We start from the raw sequence: 22,922 nt of genomic DNA on the forward strand, positions 1-22,922 counted from the left end.
GTATTTTATAAAGTTAGTGTTAGTAAAACATGGAAATGTTTTAGTTGGATCTTTTGAAAAATGTCAATAAGCATTAGTTCCCTGGTATTGGATTATCTGAGAAACCTACAGGACATTTTGAATGAACACAGTAATCCAGTCCCTTGTAAATCCTGTACTTTTGAATGTCCATAGTATTAGATTGGATATATTTGGATCTACAAAACACAGTATTTTGACACTATTTACTTCTAAAATGAAGACTATTAAGTTACTTAATCCCATTCAGTTTTGCACTGCATTTTCTTGTATATGTGTAGAATAAGATAATTTAGACAAGATTTGCGTTTTGCTTTCAGGTACTTTTGAACTAACAAATTCTGAAAGACATGCTACTGGTACCATCACAGCTGAATTAAAATGGAAATGTGTCTACCTACCACCGAGTGGATCAACAATGGCTGCAGACTTAGTGAATTACATTCAAAATGAGAAATCAATGGCAACTAAATTACTAGTAGAAGAAAAAACACAGACTCCAGCCCTGTCTCCTTCTTTTGCTTCATCAGTGACAGTAAGTAGTTTAACAAACTCACAGAAGTTAAGAGATATAAAAGACCTCTTACAGCAGGTTATTTAGTTCTTCCCTGAGGACCAGGATTTGTCCTTACTGTAAAATAATGCATAGTACAAATAGTTCATACAACCACCATCTTCAACTTCCTTTGGTGGGTAACTGGTTAGTAAAAGGGCAGGGAGAAAAGGGAGGACAGATAACAAGCATTAAATGTCTTCCTGATAAATTTAGTGCTTATTAATTCACTTTCCAATGTAAATGTCCTACATAAAAGTAGTCACATGCTTGTGCAACTTCAGGGCTACGGTTGAAAATTAATTCAGTCATGAAATCAGCTATTCTTTCTGCGGTCTCTTAGAAACTCAGAACTCTGTCGCTTGGGGTAGCTTTGAGTCAAAAGAATTCTCAAGAAGCCAGACCCAAGCCATATGTACAGATATGTAGGTGTTTCTGCACCACAGTCTTTGTTATTCTGGTGCCTGTAGCATGGTGACAAGATACCAAATAGCTTCTTAAAAATCACTGGTAAATTAAAAGTAGTGTAAGTATCTTTTTTTTTTTTTTTTGTATAAAGGTCAGTGGAAATGGAGGATAATTTCTACTTTCATCAAGAGAGTAAATCATGAAGAGTAATAAACCACTGTTTCTTTATTATGTTTTGTCTTTTGTATTATAACACAGTGACAGGAGTACTTCTGGATCACTTTATTAATTTTGCAACTATTGCAAGTCTCTTTTCTGTTTCTGTGTTAAAATTCTCCAAAGGGAGTGGGATGAGGAAAGGTCTCAAAGATACAGTAAGCCTACAGAACAAGAAAAGAAATCAAGCACTCCATAAATGGTAACAATAAATCATTCTACCACATATATGATGCCACTGACTTCAGTCCTACAATTATTTCTCACCTGGAACTCACATTGCATTCCACAGATGTTCTGTAGAGTTTTATACACATTTGTGTCTGAATTCTGAAAGGTATCTCCATTTGGAGGTGTTGCTTAGGCAAACAACATATACATCATCTTGCCTGTTTAGAATTGAATTTAGTGCAGTTAGATTTGGCTTTAAGAAAAATTAGGGTCCCTCAAGATTTACTGTAAAATAAGATGGTTAGAATATGGCAGTAAATTGTCTTCCACTATATTTATTTTATTACAGAAACCAACGCCCAAACCAAGGCAGCGTGCAGCTCAGACAGACAAGAAAATGCATTTTCAGAATATTAGTACAATACAGATGAAAGTAAGTTTTAAGTATTTTGCTCATTCATGTTGAAGCAAGAAAGGCTACTTATTTCTCAGTATGGACAATTTGTAGAACTAGTAATTGAGAACACTCAGTTATTCTGGCAGCACAAGACTGGGATGTCCCAGGCAATGGGTGATAGCATAGTACTGCATGTAGGCAGGGGATACAATACAGGGATATTTGTGTGACTGCCTCAGAATTGCTTGCTCTCCTTCACAGTTCACAAGCTTCAGCTTTCATAGACAGGCTAGATTCTAACAGGACCAATCAACTGTCTCTGCACTGTGTTTCTCAGCTCTCTGGGTTATCAACTAAAGTGTCTTTGAACAGTGTAGCCCTTGCACAGACATATAAATGGCTCTGCAGAAACCAGCTTGATCCAAACAGATCCTGGGTGTTGTGCTAATGAGATGTGCAATTTGACACAGTTCAGAGTCACCCCTTAAACGAGGTTTATCAGCTGAGATTACATATGCTGTGAAAACAATTACACTTCTGAACTTGGGATGCACTGTAACATGTACATTCTTCCAGACTCCAGGAGGGTGTGCATGGAACTAACTCCAACATATCTGCTGTGTGGTGTAAATTTTCATTTGATCTTAAATAATCTGCCTTCAGACAACTAAGAATAGGCTGTGTTTACTCTTTTAATTAAATCCAGTGAGGTAAGGTAGGTTCTTTAACAGGTAACTATAAAAGGTTATGAGTATTATTAGTAGTTAAGAATATTATGTAGCATTAATTAAAAAACAGCTGTGATCATTTTTTTTTCCATTTGTAGACTTGATTTGATTTATTTTTTGAAATGTTAACATCAGTTTTCGATTCACAGGTGGTTCTGCTATTGTTTGGTTTGCCATGACTAGACCTTTCTTTTGAGCCATACGGTATAGACTGGAAATAAGAATTAAGTTGATCTCTTGTATTTATTAACTTTAAAAAAAAAAAAAAAAGTCAAATGTTGGTGAAATCAAATCTTTTTGAGAACTTAGATGTGGAAAAATGAAATGTTAGCCATATAGTTACACAGACAACATATCTTCAGCTATCCAAACAGTAACTTCTCAAAGTTCGACAATTTTTCACAAACTAGGATTTTCTAAGGGAGACAGCTCTTGGTCTCCATCAGAAGTCTTTATTACTGGGTGGGCAGCTCCCCTAGCCATTTTAAAAATCCAAACCTCACTGTCTGGTTACAGACAAAAGTACTGTTAGAACTAAATAATGAAATAGCTGGGTCTTCTCTGATGTCTAAATCTTGTGGTGAAATGGCAAGAGAGTGTCCGTGCATAAGATTTAGAAGTTCAGCAGATTGGAACTGTACAGGAACAGTCTGTTTAATTTTCCTGTTCATCTTCTGAATAGCAGAGAATCTAGTTCTTGGATATTAATGAGACACATGCCAAAGCAATTAGTTGTTTTCAGTGAAGGAGACTCACTAAAAAGTGGGATGAATCATTGTGACTCACCCAAACCATTTGTAAGAATTGTCCAGCTTCATAGATAGAAGGTATAGCAGAGGAGAGAAGCAGTAATGCTAATGCAGGGAAGCAAAGGAGGGCGTAATTTCCTGTCCAAATGCTTCTCCACAAGTAAATTTCTACCTATTTTTGTGTGTTAATTGTCTACTGTGTATTAAAGGGTTGCCCTTATTTTACCCGTAACTTAGGACTCTGTTGTTGAAAATAACATGGAACTTGCACAGAAGACGAAGGCTTCAAGAGATCCACATGTTTCAGAGGTATGAGATTGTTCAGGTTTTGCATTTTTGTATGATATATTGCATTTGAATTCCATGTGTGTTATTTCTTCAGAGTCATGCATCAAAAATCAAACTACAATGAAGTAAGATCTCAAAAACTTCTCTGAAATAAGAAAAAAAACCTTATTCCTTGTGATGACAACCTTCTTTTTTTGGCCATTAGAAAGAGAGGAATAGTTCTAGTTATTTCCTTCTATGTTTGGATAAAGTTTGTCTTCCCTCTAAAAATTAGCGTTATATAGTGGGGGGAAATGAAGAAGAAATTGAGTACTTTGGAATATTGTTAAACGTGTAGCATTCCAAGGAGAAGCAAGGTATTAAACGTTATAATTTGTAATGGTCTAATTAATTGTGAAAGTGAGTTGTGGCAGATTGGCAAACTGTAGTTCCTAGTGGTGTAACATTTAATCACTGGTTCTTATCTTCCTTTCACTTTTCTCCTTTAAAGTTCATCTGGAGCTTTGATTGAGAAATTAAGTCTCCCTTCCACCACATCAGGTGGTATTGGTCAAGTAGAATAATCAAAAAGTATTCTCTCTCTGAAAATTTTATCCACAAAATGCAACTCTGTCACTGAAGGAATTAGAAAGAATGGCCAAATATTGTCTAAAACACGGTGGTTATGACACATCATCTATGCCAAGGAGGAGTGTGAGAGACATAAAGTCAGTTTTCTATGACTCGAAAACTTTAAGGACAAGCTTTATAAAATAAGGCTTTTAAGCATTTGTTAACATCGCTTTGCTTTGTATGGCTCCAAATGTATTAGTATAGAAATAGCTCTTCATCCGTTTTTGGAAAACCCAGTGTTCTGTGGACAGCTGAAGTTATCTCATGGGTTCTGAGGGTGGGAGGTGAGGCATCAGTGTCTCCATGGAAAATTCAGTTCTAGAAGAGAATTGTTGAGTAATAAATAATGCATAGATCTCCAGCAAATTTCCATGAAAGTCTGTAATGTTATATTTACATCAATGAGGTATTATTCTATGTAATTGTACTCCAAGAGAAAGAAGAGAATATTATTTCAGAGTAAGTTAGGCATTAGAGATATTTTACCTTAGATAACACATTTGTATTTTGTAGCAAAGCCAATTCTTTTTTTTATGTGATTTTAGTTTGCTTTTGAAATAGAAAATATTGTATAATTGAAGTTATAAAATTGCCGACTGAGTAAGGTGGTGGTGGTTTGGTTGTTTTTTTAATCTGAGTCTTGTAGAACTGAAAGAGCTGAAATATAAATGAATCTGGAAATCTAACAGGCTGTATATATGTTGACAGCTACCAAATTATTATAATAGTTATGTTTTCACAAATATACATCATTAGAGAATTGTATTCCTACTGTATCAATTATTTGTTACTGCAGTTGACAACTTCTCATTGTTTCCTGCACTGCATAAGGAATGTAATTGTTTAAAGGTTATGTATAATGAATGTGAGCCTTAACTTCAAGTTTTGAACTTTAGTAACTTTTAGTGTTCAAGGACTGTTATAAGACTGTAAGTATCTATTTTTATATAGCATGTCGTACATGAGCTTAAACAAGAAAGGCTAGCGGATGATAAGGTGAAGGAGATGGCTGAAGAAATTCGACAGGAAAAAGAAGAACTCTTAGATGTGTTAAAGGGCCAGTTGGCTGACCAAAGGTCAGTAACCTCTGGAGATGAGACACTGATAACTGAAGAATTGAAACCAGAAGGTAGAATTCATTTTTATGAATAAGTAACTGTATTTTCTTAATAAATCTATGTCTCTTTCTGTTTTCTTAAGCATTTCTTACTAGCAGTGGGAGCTGCCTCGTTATGAGAAGCTTCATGACAGAAATTATATTCTGGTGTACTTTATAGCTGAAGCTGGGTGGTGGATATGGTGGTGTTATTTTCTTCCCAAATGGAAACTGTATTGTAATTGAGTGCAAAAATCTAGTATCTGACCTCGATTCATAAAATATTGAGGGAAACCTGGTTTCTATTTTAAATGTCTTTATATTCTCCCTTAGAACTATGCTATTCTAAAGACCATTTTAATGAATGTGCTCCTTTTGTCTGCAGATAACACCAATGCTGATATCGGAAATCCTTTCAGACAGTGAGAGGGGTAGTATGTCTTACCACAGCTGCAACATAAAGTTGTTAGAGGCAGATTTATTTAAAGATTATAGAAGCTGGGTCATCCTGTTCCACCTCCGAGCTTAAAATGTTTATCATTGAAATAAACCAAGTCCACAATACCAAGTTTCAAGTAAAAGCACAAGCAGAATGCTAAAATTTTATGTCCAGTTGTTTGCAGCTTCTGCATAAGAATTCATTAGAAAAATTGAGAAATGTGCTTTTGAATCCCTGTTCTGTTTTTAAGTAATTTGCTCTGGAAAAGACAGACCTGAATGCTGTAGAAAATAATCCACCTACATACAGTACTACTTTCTTTTTTTTTTAAAAAAAAAAAAAAAGTACATTCTTCTTTATATGTGCATGGTGTTCAACATAGTCAGAGGAAATCCACAAATTTAGGACATATTCTTATATAAAGCTAACTGTTGTTCATACTTCAGTTCATCACAGGACTTATTCTACTCATCAACTTTCATCTGGGAAACATTACTATTTTTGTAGGAAATCAGAAAAAAATATGGTTTAGATTACTTTAAAGGTCATTGATTTGCCAGTGTTCATCTTCTGCAAGGAAGAGAAAATTTACCTCGCACTTATATTTTATTTATTAGGAAAGCGAATATGTTGCTATCAGGTTTCACAGTAAGTCTCCTCAGATGGACTACAGATATAGGGGGTTTTAACTACATTGATTTTATAAAATATTTGTTTTGCAGATCAAGATGATAGACAAGAAAATGAAGCCATTGAATCAATTGTAACTGACAGCGATGACTGTATTGTTTCAAGTCCAGTATCTAAAAAGATTAAATGGGTGAGTCAAGAGTATGTATGGCAATTATTTGGCAAGTCTAAGAAAAGTATTTTAAGCCTAATGTCTCCTAGGAGTTGCTTTTCTATATCTAAGCTCAGATTCTAAGGCATTTTCAACACATGTATGTTTTCCTGTTTCCAGTTCAAATAGGCACCTTTTCACAGAATAAAAGAAAAGTTAACCTGACTGATTTGTGCATGTGATTTATAGGTGGTTTTTCAATGGGGAAATTTGTTGTCATCTTTTCTGATATTGTCATACACACTTAGAAGTAGACATTTCTAATTTGTTTCAATCTGAATTCAATTTTTAGTCCTGCACAAAATCTCCCTAACGGAAGATGACTGTTGTAGTGTGAATGTCTGAAGAACTTAGTCTTGTTGTTCAGTCCTATCTGTGCCTTTACATGGGTAAAATGTGCTTTTCTGCTTCTTCCAATGCTTTCTGAGGAAGGGGAAGATAATTTCACTTGTCAAGGCCTGTAGTAAATCTGCAATGCTTAGCTACCTACTGTTTTTCATCCCAGTATGTTGACTTGATTGAATGTTGTTGAAATGGCAATTGCATGAATTTGAGGTGGTTAATAACATGCAAACCTTGCGTACATTTTCTAGGTCATCCACAAAGATTTCTTTTTGTTCCTGACTTCCCAGCATTTTTTTTAGAACTGAACATCAGTTTTCAATACAATTTGTACATGTACACTATCCAATCACTTCAGTGTATTTCTTTTTCTATTAATATCTGTGGGCATGTACAGTGATGATATTCTCTTGACTTGTTCTTAAAACCAGCAATTAATAAGCATAAAGTTGTATATACAAAATAACACAGGATTATACAAATTTGGAAAATTTACTTTGAACAGAATTTCAATAGTATAGTTTTCTAAAAAAAAAAAAAATTCATACTTTTAGATCTAATGTTGACTGAACAGTCTTAAAACCCATAAAACTAGCACTTAAAATTGCATATAATCTTTCTAAAAGTTAATACTTCTTTAGTCTGTCTTAGCCTTCTTTTAAAGGACCAGAGTGTACTTTTGTATTGTATCAGTTCTAGCTTTTTTTTAATGTTCTTCAATATGATAACCTAGAGGTAGTTTTATGATTTTTAAAAAATTTTTTTTTATCCATTCTTCAAGGCTCTGTGATGTCTTAAAGTAACTAGAAACAGGAAGCAATGCTTTGTATAAGAAATATTGTTCCTTTTTTTTTAAGTTGTAGCAGGGATTTAGAAATGCTATCACTTACATGAGCTGCAGAAAGATACAGAAGGTACTTTTGAGGACAGAACTGCATTGTTTATATGTGAAATGTTAAAAAAATGTTTCACTTGTAATTTTGAGAACTAAAATGACTGCTACTCATTACCGTTAAGTCAAACTGTAATACAGTTGATCTATACATTTCTAGTCACCCTGTATTTTATTCTATCAAAATAGTTTAAGAACACTTCTGAGACGATTTAGTGTAGATTCATTTCAGCTTCATTAATTTCTACCTTTCTTCATTGATCTGTTCCTCTGGTAACAAAGTGTATGTTCAAGAAGGATAGATAAGACAAAAATAAGCTGTAAGCTATTAAGGCAACACGTTTGATACAAATTAGATTTTAAAAATAGGCATTGGTATATTTGAAATCTTGGGTTAATTATAGAATACAACATGCGAAAATTGTGGTTGAATTTGTATTTTTTTTAAGATTAAAAAATCCCTGCCTTTTATGTTTTGGGGTAAATATCCTGCTGGTAATCAAACACTGTAAATAAGACTTGTGATTTTTAGAGATCGTTATGCTAATTATCCTGTAAATCTGAGTTGTATGCCAAACTGTTTAAGCCATTTACGATCAGACTGTTTCTTTTTTGCATGTTGCAAATTAGACAGTTCATGGTTATTTCTTAGATATGTTGATCATAAGGGGTATCTAACAGATTTTCCAGTACTTAGCAGTACCACTTGCTTCTTTCTCTTTTTTTCTTGTCTATGATGTATAATTAATCATAGATTACTTCATTTTGTTTCATTTCATTTACAACATTTATGAGCTTCACTTTGTCGATATGAAATGCTTGTCCCCTTCTTTCCTTTCCAAAGTGGTGTAATTAGTGTTAGCATCTTTTTTAACAGGCTACATAAAGTTTAGTGGCTGGATTAAATCAAGTCATTAACATAATGTGCTATACAATTTGCCCCTATCTCTTTTCGTTTTCAGTACATCAAAGTGCCACAGAGTGCCAGTGTAATTGGGCCTTGCTAGCTTGTCAGGTTCAGTCAGGCTGATGGTTGCTGCTTTTACTAAAAAGCTTCCAGGCATGATAATTAATAGAGAAAAGAAGTCTGAGAAATGTAAAAGTTTGGACAGTTCTCTATGAATATTTCATACATTTGAATAATCAGAAGTTAACATTATCAATTTGATGTATAATACATTGATTAAAAGCCTTGTTTCAGATCCTCAAAATAGACATCAAAACTGGGAATTTGCATTTTCCTTGGCATGGTCTTTATATTTAAAAAAAAAAAATTAAAAAAAAACCCCAAAGAATCTTTTCTCTTCCACCCCCTCCTCCCTTTCACCCCCATGTCTACACTTTATCCTTACAGGAGATAATATAGTATTCAACTATCACAATAAAATTTACTGCTGTCAGCTTCCAGGTTGTCTTAAAATGTACCCATAAGGCAATTACTGGCAAAACCCAATTTATTAGGTGGTCGTTCTGGTTTTTTTCTGTAGGTGTGTTTACATCTCTCTTTTTTGTTGCAGATACTGTGAGTGCGTGATATTGCATATTTTCAGTTTATTGATAACTGTCATTATCAGTTCCTGTAAATTAGGATCTCAGGATTTAATTAATTTTGATATGAAAATCTCTCTTATCTTAAACACCTTTGAAAAGCAATACCAATTGCCTGTGGTTCTTCTGATCAATGAAACATGTTTGGGCAAAAGTTGGAAGATGTAAAGCATAAAGCTTATGTATAGCAAAACAATACATATTTTTCCTTTTATTATGCCTTTTTTTTTTTGTACAATTACTTGAAATAATGAATTTCCTCCTATGAGATATCTGTATTCATTGAAAAAAAAGAAAATTATTTGAACATTATGTTGCAATTTTAAGCTTTGTCTGTCTTGATTTCTCTTTACATTTATTTTCTGTAGACCTTGAGTACCTTTGGTATGCTTCAGGGAGATTTTGGAGTGCTCAATCCTTTTCTTAAACTGGCTTGTTCTGTGAATATCTAATCTGAATTTAGAGAACTAAAATTTTAGGGTTTTAGTATTCCACTGTGTGACTGAGTTGGCTTGATTCTACTGTGCCAGCAATACTAATCCTTTGTATTCTCTTAGTCTTGTCTAGATCTAACCTTAGTTGGTTTGTGCTTTTCCTCTAAGAAACTGGGGAAGTAAAAGTGCTGCACCAGCTTATTTAATAAAACAAGAAATAAAATTCATAAAACAGGACTATCTTATCAGAGTCAGATAGAAGTAACTTATTCAAGCTTTATAGTCAGTATTTTCAAAGACTGATGATGGGTCTAAGATTAAAAAGGAAGATTTGTCATTCTCCATCTTTAAAGTGATTGTTTGCTATTATGGTCCCTATTAGACAGGAACTAAAGTAAAAGAGAGAAAGTTTGGAGAATCCAGGAAAAACCTAAGTTGTCTTTTGCCACTGATAAAGTTTGAGATGAAACTAGTTTGAATAGGCAGTACACTGAAATGATGAATTTATAACTACTAGCACTTGTCAAATATACTTTAAAGTAGTAATCGCATGTAGCATGTGCTACATGTCATTCTTGATGGAAGAAGAGGGAGAAATAATACCAAAAGACTCACAAACACCAGCTTTAAAATTATTCAAAACAACAGAATCTTAAGTCATTAGGTATCCCATTACTTTTAAGGTAACAAATAAAACTAACTACTCAGAATATTAAATTAAGTAGAAAGTCAGATTTAAGGCTGACTGCACAAGCCACAGGAAAAGCATCAACAGGAGCCATTTTTAACCCAGTTGGTAATATTTTTGTGGCAATGGATATGAATGCTGCTCAATTGCTTACTCGAGAGACTCTGTTTATCAGAGCTCATTGACATGGAAGTAAGCTATGGTGACTTCACAAGTAGAAAGGAGGTTTTTTCTAACTGGAGGTCTGAAAAGCGAAGGATTGAATTTGAAACTAAATCTGAGTTTTTATTAGCTGTGATATATGTCACCAAGCATAATTTTTTTCACACTGTGCGTCATATGAGAGAGTGTCAAATTCCATTCATCTTTGCATATCTGTATTGTCCCCACACAATACTATAATGGTGGGGGATGGACGGACGCAATATTAAATGTGAAGTATTAAAGCTCTAAATAAAAATAACAACTGTATTAAAAATGTGAAATTTGATTTTTTTTAATTTTTTTTTATTTTTTTTTTCACTATAGATGATCTCAACAAATGAAAATGCTATACTGAGACTTCGGCTTTCTTCCCATACTAAGGGGTTTTTTTTGTAAATGGACTAACTTTCAAATACAGATTTTAAAAAATTTATTTATTTTTTAGATCAAACCAGAAGTCTGTGAGCTACATATAGAAAAATATGTGCATAGATATATTCAAAAGCAGAAATCCTATGATATTTGTCTTTGTATGCTTTTTACATAATACTGCTACTTATGTCATCTTGTTTCTATAACTTAAAAGTTGACGTGTATTAGCATATCGAAAATGTACAGACTAAGACCACTTTTTATCCATCATTTTCTGCCTTTCATGCTTATTTACCTAAGGATCATGCTTCCTTTTGAAATGAAAGGTAATTGTAAGTTTACAGAACATTTGAATTACTTAATTGTGTGACTAGTTGGCACTGACGTAGCTAACTGGCTTTGAGATTTGATAAAGTTGGTACTTGGTTTTTATTTTATCTGGTAGTATAATCGATGGTGAGTGTTTAAACATTAAAAAAATTAAGTTTCCTCTTTGAGATAGTCTGCAGTAGAAAGAAGAGTAGTTTCGCTCAGGACTGTAACAATATTGCTTATGTGGCCTTCTCCTCGTCTTGGGGAGCAAATAAAACTCAGAGTTCAGAAGTTTGTATCTCACCAGTCAAACAGCTCCGGATATATCTGCTTTTTTGTATTTATTCATCCCTGGAAACAGATTATCTTTAAAAGCTGTTAGTTGAGGTAGTGCCACAGGCAAGTTGCAAAACCAAATCTTTAAAAGCAATTCAGCTTCAGGAGAAACATTGAACAATTTTATGTTTATTCTTCAGAAAGGGTGGGGGGAGGCAAGCCATATGAAGGGGAGAAAGTAGATTGTTCAATGATCAAAAGTTGTATTATGAACAAAGCACAAATGTAACTTGAAGTTCAGATGTATAGTTGGCATGGTTGTGGTGGGAAAATTTCACATCCCTCAAGAACATAGTATTTTCTAAAATGTTTGATGTTTTATACTGAATTAGAAATTGTCTTTTCTGAAAAAAAAATCAGTACATTGATGGGTATGTTACAGATTTGCATAGAAGAGGCAGTATGTAATCATTGAATTGTTTCAAGCTGTAGCAAGTAATTCATGCCTTTCAAGATACTAAAGATGAATTCGTGCTCTGAAAATGATGAATTTGGACTCTGCACTAGGTAAAATGACAGCAACCAGACACATACTCATTGTCACAAATAGATTTTTTTTTTTTTTTTTTAGTGTGTTCTTAATTCTAGACAGAGCTGAAGGGATTGCATCAAACTGCATTACGGTGCTAACCTTGTGCCATTGCATCCTCCTCCTAGCACATGGCAAAACCAGTGATGCTGGGGGAAGATTATGTGTGCCTTTCCCTCCTTCACAGGAAGTCCGACTCCAAAAGAGCTGTTGAACAAGGAGAGATCTCTTTGCCCCAGGTCTTAGGGAGAGCCTAAAGTGCATGCACTTTTCAAAGTCACATCTATTGGAGAAGGAACAGAGAGCATTTGCATATCCCTCTTTCTATTCTCACATCTGTACCATTGTTAGGAAAATCTAAAAATAGAAGATGTTGTTTCTAACATTAAAAGTATCTGCATACAGTTAAGGACTAGGATAATTTTTTGGAATATGTATTTTTACATGCATATATAAGATATTGACCTGTTAATCAAAATTATTTGATGAGTAATGATTGTGTCTCTGAACACTTAAACTAGATTGACACGTCTGTGGTAGCATTGCTTTGCAGCTCTGTTCTGACACTGTTAATTCCCAATCAGAGGAATTTGACACTTGATAGAGGAAGAGGATGATTTCTCATTCAATGAATCAAGTAATATCAATAATGATTGAAGTATTGATATCAAATGGATGATTACTTATTGGACAATAGCTTATGGTTTCTCTGCTTGAAATATAAGAGAACAACTGAATAAGTGGACTATGGAAATAAAAACATAAAATATTAAAGAGTAAAGCATAAATATTTTTGAGCTTTGGTAAAGATAGGATTCAAGTTGATTTTACAGTTAAGAAGTTTCCTTTATTCTGAGTTTTTCAAGGGCAATTTATTAGTTAAAACTGTGGATGTAAAACACAGGAACTTTCTTTACTTTGTTCCTATAAGCAGAAACTTTTTTTTGTAAAGGCTTAATTCTGTTGGGATACTATTGTAGACTATTTGAGTCAATTGGAATTTTATTATTCACATCAAAGTCTTAGCATTTTTTTCTGACCAAAAAGGAAATCGAAATATGGGATATACAGCTTCTTGAAGATGGCAGTCAAGAATTTTTATGGAATTAAAAAAAAAGCTCTTTTAATCTCAGAAATCAGAAAGATGAGAAGTAATGTTGAGACTTCAAATTCTGATGTAATGTCCAATGCTTTTAGTACTTAACCTAATCCTAAAGCTTGTTGAAGGAGTTCAGTGATTCTTCCAAGTATCTGTGTAGTGTTAATTACAAAGAGTCAATATTAAATGGTAAAGAAAGAATATTGACATAGACTAAGTGTCTTGCTATGTTTTCTTTTCCTCACTTGAAATCAAAGCACTGAAGCGGTTTCTCAGAGACAGTTCTTTGAAAGCATTTAGTATTCTTTTTTTTAATATGTGTGTCCAATCTGTCTGTGAGAGGAAATCTCATATTTTGTTTTAAATACTAAAGTTAAAGACTAGTTTTATTCCCATCAAAGTAGATGATTTGTGGGAAGTCATTGGTTATGACAAACTATCCGTTTTTCACCTGAATAGTACCTGATAAATGAGACCAAGTCTTACAAAAAAAACAGCTTAGGGAACGAGTTAAATAACATACTTCACTCTGCATCATAGAAATATAAATGGTTGTTTAAAAATTAATTCCTTTCATATATTGGATGCTACATGTATTTTCAGCATGGCTACATAATATGAGCATTTTTGTATTAGTCATGAAATATGAAATGCTGGCTGTGCTGTTCTTAAGCAGTTCTATGGGGTTTTTTGTAAATATCTTTTTTTAATCAGCTTGTGTTCTCCTTTGTATATGCTGTGTTCATGCTTAATATTAATAAAACCAGACCTTAAAATATTCTTATTTTAAGAATAAAAGCTCTAAAGTAATTTATTATTTTTTTCTTACAATTTTCTAATAGTATGACTCAGTTATTTGCTTCCTTATACATTAGAAAGCAGAACATCTGGATTTACCCTGCTATCCTTGAAAAACTGTAATGTTCTTTGCCTACCGTATGCAATTACAGTGTTAAATATGTCAAACAAATTTTAAGATATGTAAAAGGAATCCTTTATAATACAGGATATTGTATTTGGACTTGATTCATAAACTACTGTCTGTGTACAAACTAATCTGACATAGCTGCTAAATACTTTGGGGTGAACAAAACCACTCAGCATATCACTTTAAATACAGATGCTAATACATCTCTTCAGTGCAAGAAGAAAAGAGTTGTTTCTGAAGTAAAATTAGACAATAGAGCCAATTTCATTTTTTATGCATGTGAATGTAGAGTGCTTGAGGTTATTAGTTGAAACTGAGTAACCTTTCCAGGCTTTCATCTCTTTCTTTTCGAATTTGAATATGAAAAGCATATTCAAGTCAAAGACCGTCACTTTAATGACATTTGGCAGTCATTTGATTTATTAGATTTTAGAAAAAAAAAATTCCTTTAAATATTTCATCATTCTATGCTAATCCCAGTAATATTGCCAGCTGAAACCGTGTACCTGTATTAGTGGAGACAGAATGGTGTGGAATTTTCTCTGTCATCCTAGTAAAATTTCCATGAATCTACTGAATAATAAAACGACCTTATTGAAATATTCAGATTTGGGTTTTTAGTTAAAGTGTCTTAGGATACATAATAAAAGGAAAAGTCTTTTGAAAGGAGGGGGTAAAATTACTTCATCAAATATTGAAAGGGCTTGACAGCAATGGAAATTGTTCTATGTGATGGATATTTTTACAATAGGATACACCTGCTTTTCAGTTTGATTAATGATATAATTTGCTTGGAAAAATATAAGCTATCTCCATAATAAATTAGAATACTGACTTGCAGTTCTAACACTGAATCTAAAAAGCTAATCTTTTGAATATATTTTATTACTTCAAGTGATTTATGTTTACAATCAAAAATTGTCAAAATATTTCCATATAGGGAAAATATTTTTAATAAAGTTAGGAACTTGAAAAGACAATAAGGAATTAAAACCAGAAAAATCTGTTAACATTTCTGATCTCCAGCGTGTTCTGTTTGCTCTTTGAAGAATCTCATCTTTGAATGCTCACCTCTGTACTCCAATTTTGAAACCATAGTGGCTGTTCTTTCTTTGAATTACAGAGTTACTTAGGGAAATATTTGTGACTGTCGAGTCTGACATTGCCACTTATATACACAAAGCTTATTAAAATCTATCTGTACACAAATAATACAGACTTTGCAGAACAGTATGAAACAATTTCAACTAAGCAACAGAAAAATGTCATTTTAGGTAAAGATAATAAGGAAAGGCTCTGGCGCAGAACAATTGGGATATTACTTTTATTGTATTGTTAATTATAACTTTTAAATGTATATTTTATTTAACTAGAAAAGTTCAGCGTATGAGGTTGAATTCCATATAAATACAGTGCTAGTTTACATGCCTAACTGCTTTGTGACTTGATGGGTTTTTATTGAACTATTTGTAGTATAGTCTGCAGTAGGCACTAAGTAAGAATTCTCTTTCATTTGGGAAACTTTGGTACCTAATATTACTGACACTATTTCGAGCAGTTACAAGATCAAGATACAAATCACTTTGCTGTAGCTAAAAATAATGGCAACTGAAATTTGTGGTTCAGATATCGTGTGTACATGAAGATAACCTCAACCTAATCTTCTCCAGCAGAGTATGACTACTGCAAAAGTATTGTTAACACCGAAGGTAAATCAGTATCTGTTGCAACAATATTCTTAACTACAAACCCTGGGGCTTTAGAATCTCATTGTGTCTCTGTCGAAATCAATCAGTCAGCGTTAATCATACAAAATAGCCAATGATTTACATGTATGTTTGGCTGGTTTATGTTATCACTTCAAGAAACACAAAATAACTTGAATTGTGTTTGCGCTTTGTTTTTAAATAGGTGACTGAAAAAATACGGATTGAAATTATATCGCTCGGTCTTACTGAGTCACGAATTACATCAGATGAAAAAATACAGCAGCTGTTTGTAGAATGTAAATTACACAATTTCCTTGCAGAGGAGACCCCACTGTCACTTCCAAAACCAACAAGTGGTCAGAGGGTTTACTATAACTATAGCAAAGGTAAGTATGATGTATTCCTAAGCAGGTTTGTTTCTTCTCTTAAATTTTGTCTTATGAAAATGCCTACCACTAAAGTCTGCTTCCTCTATATGTTATAGTTGCATTTATCTGTGTACCGATAGTATTTGTCTACTTCCCAAATATTTTGGAAAATATTAAAGGTGTTTTTTAAGCAATGAGGTAAGAATGCAATTATCAAGTATAAAATGAATTATTGAAGTAGGCTTGTGTTTGAAATGGTAACATTGCAGCATGTTTAAATATGCTACTAGTGCATAAATCTTAAAATTAGGCTATATGTAACTAAAATTTATGTATTCTTCTTTAAACTATGGGATGAACCAATTTCTGTATCAGTGCATGATGCTGCAGCAAAAGAAAAACCTTCCATGTACAACTGAAATACAGGTGAAAAGAGAAAATATGTAATTGGACATGATCATCACCTGGGAATACTCAATTTTCCTTTAATAAGAACTTTTTGAAATAGGAAATTATTCAGCCATGTTTGATACTAATAAATTCCTGTTTACTTCATAATACTTAATCCTGCATGTTCCATATGCTAGTCTGTAATAAATGAACATTTGAAAATACTTTATGTCAATACAAAGTGTAATTTACACTAATAGCATACACAGAACTATTGTAATAATTGATAATCTCATGTTAATTATTTTCCCAGCTATTTCATAGTGTTTCAATTATTCATTATTTTTTTTTCTGTTGAAGTCTATTTCATTTAAGATTCAGTCTGAGTGCTTCATGTTGTCTTGGACTTTGAGTATTGCATTTTTAGCTGAGAGTGCCCTGGAGCAGTTGAATCGGTTTGCTATTCGTGAGACACTATTAATACAAACATTCTAATGAAGCATTCTTTTAACAATAATTTTGTAAAAATGACTTTGCAAAAGTGGTGTCACACTCAGCTCTTTAAAATTGCTACCATCTAAAAACCTGATTTTTAGAAGGAGACTTGCCAAAGAATTTACTCATTTATATCCTCCTAATACTTGTAAATTATTGGATTACCCCATAGTTGAAGACTGAAATCCCTCATAGATGTCACACCAACCATCACTATAGTGGGACTGCCCATTTGAGAGAGAATATAGAGGACAGGGCACACTGTGTTAATTGCTGTGTCTCTGAGAAAGACACTAATCTTTGTAAGGCTTTAGGGAAAAAAAAAAAACAAACAAACAACAAACAAAAACAACAAAACTAATAGCACTGCAAACTCTTTCATTCACTGAGGCTTACTTCCATGCAAACAAATGGGATTTCTGGCATCATGTACTAAATGAGGCATCAGATAGGTAAGAACTCTTTCTATGAGCTGAACAATATGCATCTTGCTAGCTGCTGTAAATATTTTTCCAAATGTTCTAGCTAGGCAGACATAATTGAAATAATTTTTTTAAAACCTCATTGAAATAATACCATAACCAAATAAAAGCTATTTAACACTTAATTCCTTTTGCTTCTTGAATTCTCATTTCTTTGAATATAAGAAGCGTTCAGAAAGTATAAAAATTCTTACACAATATTCCAATTCCTGTGTATGTTAGGTATGGTCTAAGCATAATATTAGTTTTTTAAGTATTGACCCTGCAAAGTTAAACTGGCAAAATGCAGCACAGTTATGATGAATACAAAGTGAAATTTCGACTCTTAAGACAATTATGAAACTTAAATATATTTCAGGCTGTGATACTTGAAAACTATCATGCTTCGTAGAGACCGTAATTCATAAGGGTTTCCAATCTGGTAGTGCTGTGTCACATTATTTCTGCGAGTCAAAACGTGGCTTCGTAACTTTGGTTTTTCTGCTTCAGTATCAAATTTAGAGCTGTTTAAACTTTAAAATAAACTAAAAAAATCAATATCAAAAGGTGGTTTTCGTCTTAATTATTTCAGGACTGTATTCTGCAGCATAATACTAATGTGGTGGTTGTTTGCAGTGTTTTGCTTGGATAATTGGTCATCTAATTTCTATTCAAGATTAGCTTTGCATATAGGGGGGAAAAACCTACTGAGTCTGCTTTTTGATAATGTCGATTGGAAAGCCAGTAAGATAATAGTAATGAAATCCGCATGTTTGTTTACAATAGCTTTACTGCATCTCTTATTCATGTCTAATTAGATTTGAGTATGTGGAATATTTGAGGTTAATTGAATATTTTCTGTAATAAAAATGAAATTTGCATGGATAGAAAGAAATTTGCTTTGAGCTTGGAAGGAAAATAACAGTATTACAGATTTTTGCATGGAGAAAGTCAGGGTAAGTCCAAAAGTAATCTAAAAAATCATTAATTCATATAACTAAAACTTTTTACATTGTTTATAACTGGAACAGCTTGACTATTTTTAAAAACATCTTAACTGATACTGAAGGTTCCATGAGATTCATTGTTTTAAAAGCATTTGAAGTTTTGCTGTATCTTTTGCACATCCTTTGCTGTCATTGATTGAGATGTAAGGTACCAGATTAATGGAATCTTTCTGAAAAAAAGAAAAGTATAGTAGAATTCCATTGATCTGAATATACAAGTTCCTATGAACTTCCCTTTTCTTAAGTGGTTAGAGCATGTAATTTGACATGAATTGTTTATTTTGACTATGACTTTTTAGCTAGGAATGGTTAGAAGGCAATTTTCTTTCTTGCAAGGTCTTGGAACAGAAACTTGAATAAGAGTTTTATGCACTCTAGGGTTATACCATGTACCTTTTGATTTCCCGTGGCATTAAGTGTTATATGTACTGATGGCCATACTGACTGAGGTGCAGAGCTGTTGCGTTTGTTAGTGGTGGAAAGTGTTATTAGAATATCCAAGAATGCTTCCAAACACTGCAGTCCAATAAATTCAAAGAAAAGTGGAACTTGCCAAATTATGCTCACACCATGACTCTCTTCTGTAATTTGGTAAAAAGGAAGGATTCTGTTTTTTTGATGGGGTTTGTTTTGGTATGGCTTGGTTTTGATGTTAGTAACCAGGGAATTAATATCTTAACTTTTTAATGCAGTTTAATATTGTGTGCCTGAAGTTATTTATTTCCAGTCGTGTCACAATATATGCTTTAAAGTGAAAGTAATGGCAGTTTCACTGTCAGAAAAACATAGGGAAACATGTTGCTCCAAGCAAACAAAGCCCAGTCTCCCTCACATATAAATGAATCTATTGATATTTGACTCTTAATTTCAGTAAAACAAGCATTTTTCTTGTCAAGGCCACAATTACTTAAATTATGAAACAAAGGTTAGTTCATAAATGTTGTTAAGAAAAAATATTTGTATCTTATTAGATATAAAGACTTAACTATGAAAAGGCTAAGATGGCAACAAAGTTGCTAGAAAGGTTTGATAGAAGGTCTGAAATGTGTCCTTGTCACTGTATACAATGGTTCTAGAGAACAGGCAACAGAAGTAGAAGAAAGATTTACAAAGTTTTGCAAAGATTTTGTATGACATTTAATCAGAAAACTTTCTCTTGAGTGAACAGGTGGTTATTTCAACAACTTGAAGTACAAGTGTAAGTAGACCAAAGGGAGGGGAGCTGGGGGAAAAATGGTGGGGTGTATTTTTTATTAAAAATCATCTTCTGAAGATCCATATTCTAAAAGGTGGATTCCTCAGCATAAGTCAAACGAAAATGTTAAGGCCTTTGTCCTGTTTTGGCTGGAATAGAGTTAATTCTCTTTCCAGTAGCTGGTTCAGTGCTGTGTTTTGGATTTAGTGTGAGAATAACATTGATAACACACTGATGTTTTAGTTGTTGCTAAGTAGCACTTATCCTAAGTTAAGGATTTTCTGGTTTCCCGTGCTCTGCCAGCAAGAAGGTGCACGAGAAGCTGGGAGGGAGCGTGGCCGGGACAGCTGACCTGAACTAGCCAAAGGGATATCCCGTACCATAGAACATCATGTCAGTATATAAACTGGGGGGAGTTGGCAGGGGAGATGGTTTGCTGTTCGGGCGTCTGCCAGCAGGTGGTGAGCAATTGCATTGTGCATCACTTGTCTTGGGTTTTATTTCTCTCTCTTTTTGTTATATTCCTTTTCATTACTGTTGTTATTATATTTATTATTGTTATTATTATAGTCTATCTTATTTTAGTTATTAAACTGTTCTTACCTCAACCCACGAGTTTTACTTTTTTTTTTTTTTTTTCAATTCTCCTCCCCTGGATGGGGGACGAGTGAGTGAGCATCTGCGTGGCACTTAGTTGCTGACTAGGCTTAAACTATGACTCAGAAAACATTGTTATACTTCTTTGTGTTTATTCCTTTTCTCCATTAAAGCTCAACACTATGAGGCATTTTTTTCTTCATTACTGTGATGAAGCTGCTTCATCATGTAGTCATTTAGTTTTGTTAGAAAGTGAAGTATGAAAAAAATGCACTATAACAGAACCAGTTATGCTAATGTTTGGATTTTCAGTGATTTTTAACGAAGTTCCAGGTTTTAATTCTTCTTTAGGACAAACTTTTAAATTATCATTTTAGAGGCAAGCTGTCACAAATTAATTTTGAATTATTTTTACAATTAATTGGATAGAAATATGAGATGTTCCATGCCTTGGAGCAATGTTATAATTCTAAGTTCAGGCAGTACTAAGGGGTGAAATGGAAGCATGTTATTCATCAGGATCTAAAAATATGTTTTCACAATAGCTAATCATTTTCCCCAGACTTGAATGGAGTTCTTGTGCTGAGTGTTTTACTTGCTAGTCTGAATTTTTCCATTGAGTGAAATGATTTCAAACTCTTCAGGTTTAAAATTGTTTTAGATACAGAATTAGCAAAGTTAGGAAATTCCGTTTGGGATGCTTATGGGAAAGAGAAGAATCTGTTGATGTGGCAGCTCCTTTGAAGTTCTTTGGCTGTCCATCTGTCTCCCTGCTGCCTCCTCATCACTTCCTCAAGTGCCCCAGGAGCACTTGGCCATGAGAGTAGCACATGTGAAAGGTCATCCACATGCCCAAAAGAATAGCAGATGGCAGTAACAGCTCCTTTTAACCTAAGAAAGTAAGAATATTGTGGGTGGAAACTAAGGATTCCAAGATAGAGCACCAATGCTTTGCTTTCTGTTGGTAGAGAAAAAAGGTATTAAATTGCAGACTCCTTTGATTAAATGATTCCGATACCAGTCGTACTGACTGTTTTGTGAAAGTAACTAATTTCTTATAGTGATTCTGCTGCCAGGTAAGAGCTGAGGAGCAGCTTTGGAGAAAATTGGAGAACCAGTAGCTCTGGAACGTGTGCTTCCTAGAAGGACTTCTATGGAGATGTGTCCATCCATAAATCTGTCTGCAAGGAATTAATTTGAGTCTTCTTATCTGTCGTTTGTACTCCTATATTCTAATACACACTGCTCCTTGGTTCAACTGGGAATTTCTGTTTATACGAATAAGTTTATTTTGGATAATGGAAGACAGTATGAAATACATTAAAGATTTCTGTCAGCACATCAGAAAAGGAAACCTTAATGTGATGTGGAGAGTTAAAAAGACCTTTTTTGAGTACAGTGGCAAAGTAACTAGAAGACAGTGAATACTAAAGATGTTGGAATTTAAAGACAGACCAATCCCTAGCTCCTCCTCCTGCCCTCAAAAACAAATGAAAATGTTCCTAAGAGCTATGTTTGTTCCTCAGAGGGTTATATTCATTCTAGTTCTGTCCTAGAAAAAATTTTTAGCTGCATTTCTTGGTTAAAAAAGAAAGTAATTCCTTTAACACTGTTTTGAAAGATTATAAAAATTCATCGAATTTCATGGTAGTTTACTGATACTTGTAGACTGATACTGTTTGCAAGAAAGCGGCCACTTTTCTAATATAGGACGCCCAAAAACTTTTTAAAGAATTTCCTAAAACCCTGTTTCTCATTCTTTTATTGTTTTTCTTCCAAACCAAGGCTATTTTTCACTGTAGGTCATATTAATGGTACGAAAATTAAAAGCTGGTCCTTGTGTTTGTGTTTTAAATTAAAACAGTAAAAGGCTTTCAGAGCACTCACATACACTCCCCAGGCTGTGGATTTTGTCCAGTCCAGTGCTCTAGATGTTTCTCTTACTGAAATATTGTGGCAGAAAAGGAGGATTAAATTACTGAGGCTGTCAAAAAGGACAAGTGCTCTGCCATACATTATCATTATCACTAGCTTCCTCAGTGGAAGAAAATGCAGTAAATCACTTCAAATACAAAGCAATGAAGACCACTGGCTTTTAAAATCATGACTGCTATTGCCATTAACAGAAAATGACAGCTATGTGGCATGCTTAGATGCTGCTTGTATCTTTTTTGACAGTGTGCACATAAACCTGCCAATGACACGCCATTAGATCACATGACCTTTCAAATTTGATTCTAACATTGTTGCTTTTCCTTAGGAAAGACAAGGGAAAGGTTTCTTTTTCTTTGGTTTTCATGCTTTTTCTTCTAACAGGTGAAAAACTACTAATAACTAATTATATTAATTCTGATTTTCTTTGCAGTGATACCTGTGGATAAGGCATATAATTGTGCAAGAAGAGAGTATCTCAAGTCTATGCTTCTAAAGCCAGGTCTACATACTGACAGGTACATATTAGTGCTGGAAAACTATGAAAGGTCTTTGTAAATAACGCTTG

At 33.6% G+C, this 22,922-nt stretch overlaps 1 protein-coding gene across 1 annotated transcript in view; it reads left to right on the forward strand.

Moving 5' to 3' along the window:
• Window positions 1-22,922, forward strand: part of RPGRIP1L (RPGRIP1 like) — a 73,297-nt gene that overhangs the window by 39,782 nt on the left and 10,593 nt on the right. Inside the window, exons 17-23 of the mRNA XM_086469575.1 lie at window positions 339-553; window positions 1,716-1,799; window positions 3,478-3,549; window positions 5,092-5,269; window positions 6,398-6,495; window positions 16,112-16,295; window positions 22,788-22,872. Coding sequence (XP_086325701.1) covers window positions 339-553; window positions 1,716-1,799; window positions 3,478-3,549; window positions 5,092-5,269; window positions 6,398-6,495; window positions 16,112-16,295; window positions 22,788-22,872 — 916 coding nt within the window. The remainder of the gene's footprint in view (window positions 1-338; window positions 554-1,715; window positions 1,800-3,477; window positions 3,550-5,091; window positions 5,270-6,397; window positions 6,496-16,111; window positions 16,296-22,787; window positions 22,873-22,922) is intronic.

Source organism: Leptosomus discolor, chromosome 8 (assembly GCF_034619465.1).
Source record: "Leptosomus discolor isolate bLepDis1 chromosome 8, bLepDis1.hap2, whole genome shotgun sequence".
Taxonomy (NCBI): Eukaryota; Metazoa; Chordata; class Aves; order Leptosomiformes; family Leptosomidae; genus Leptosomus; species Leptosomus discolor.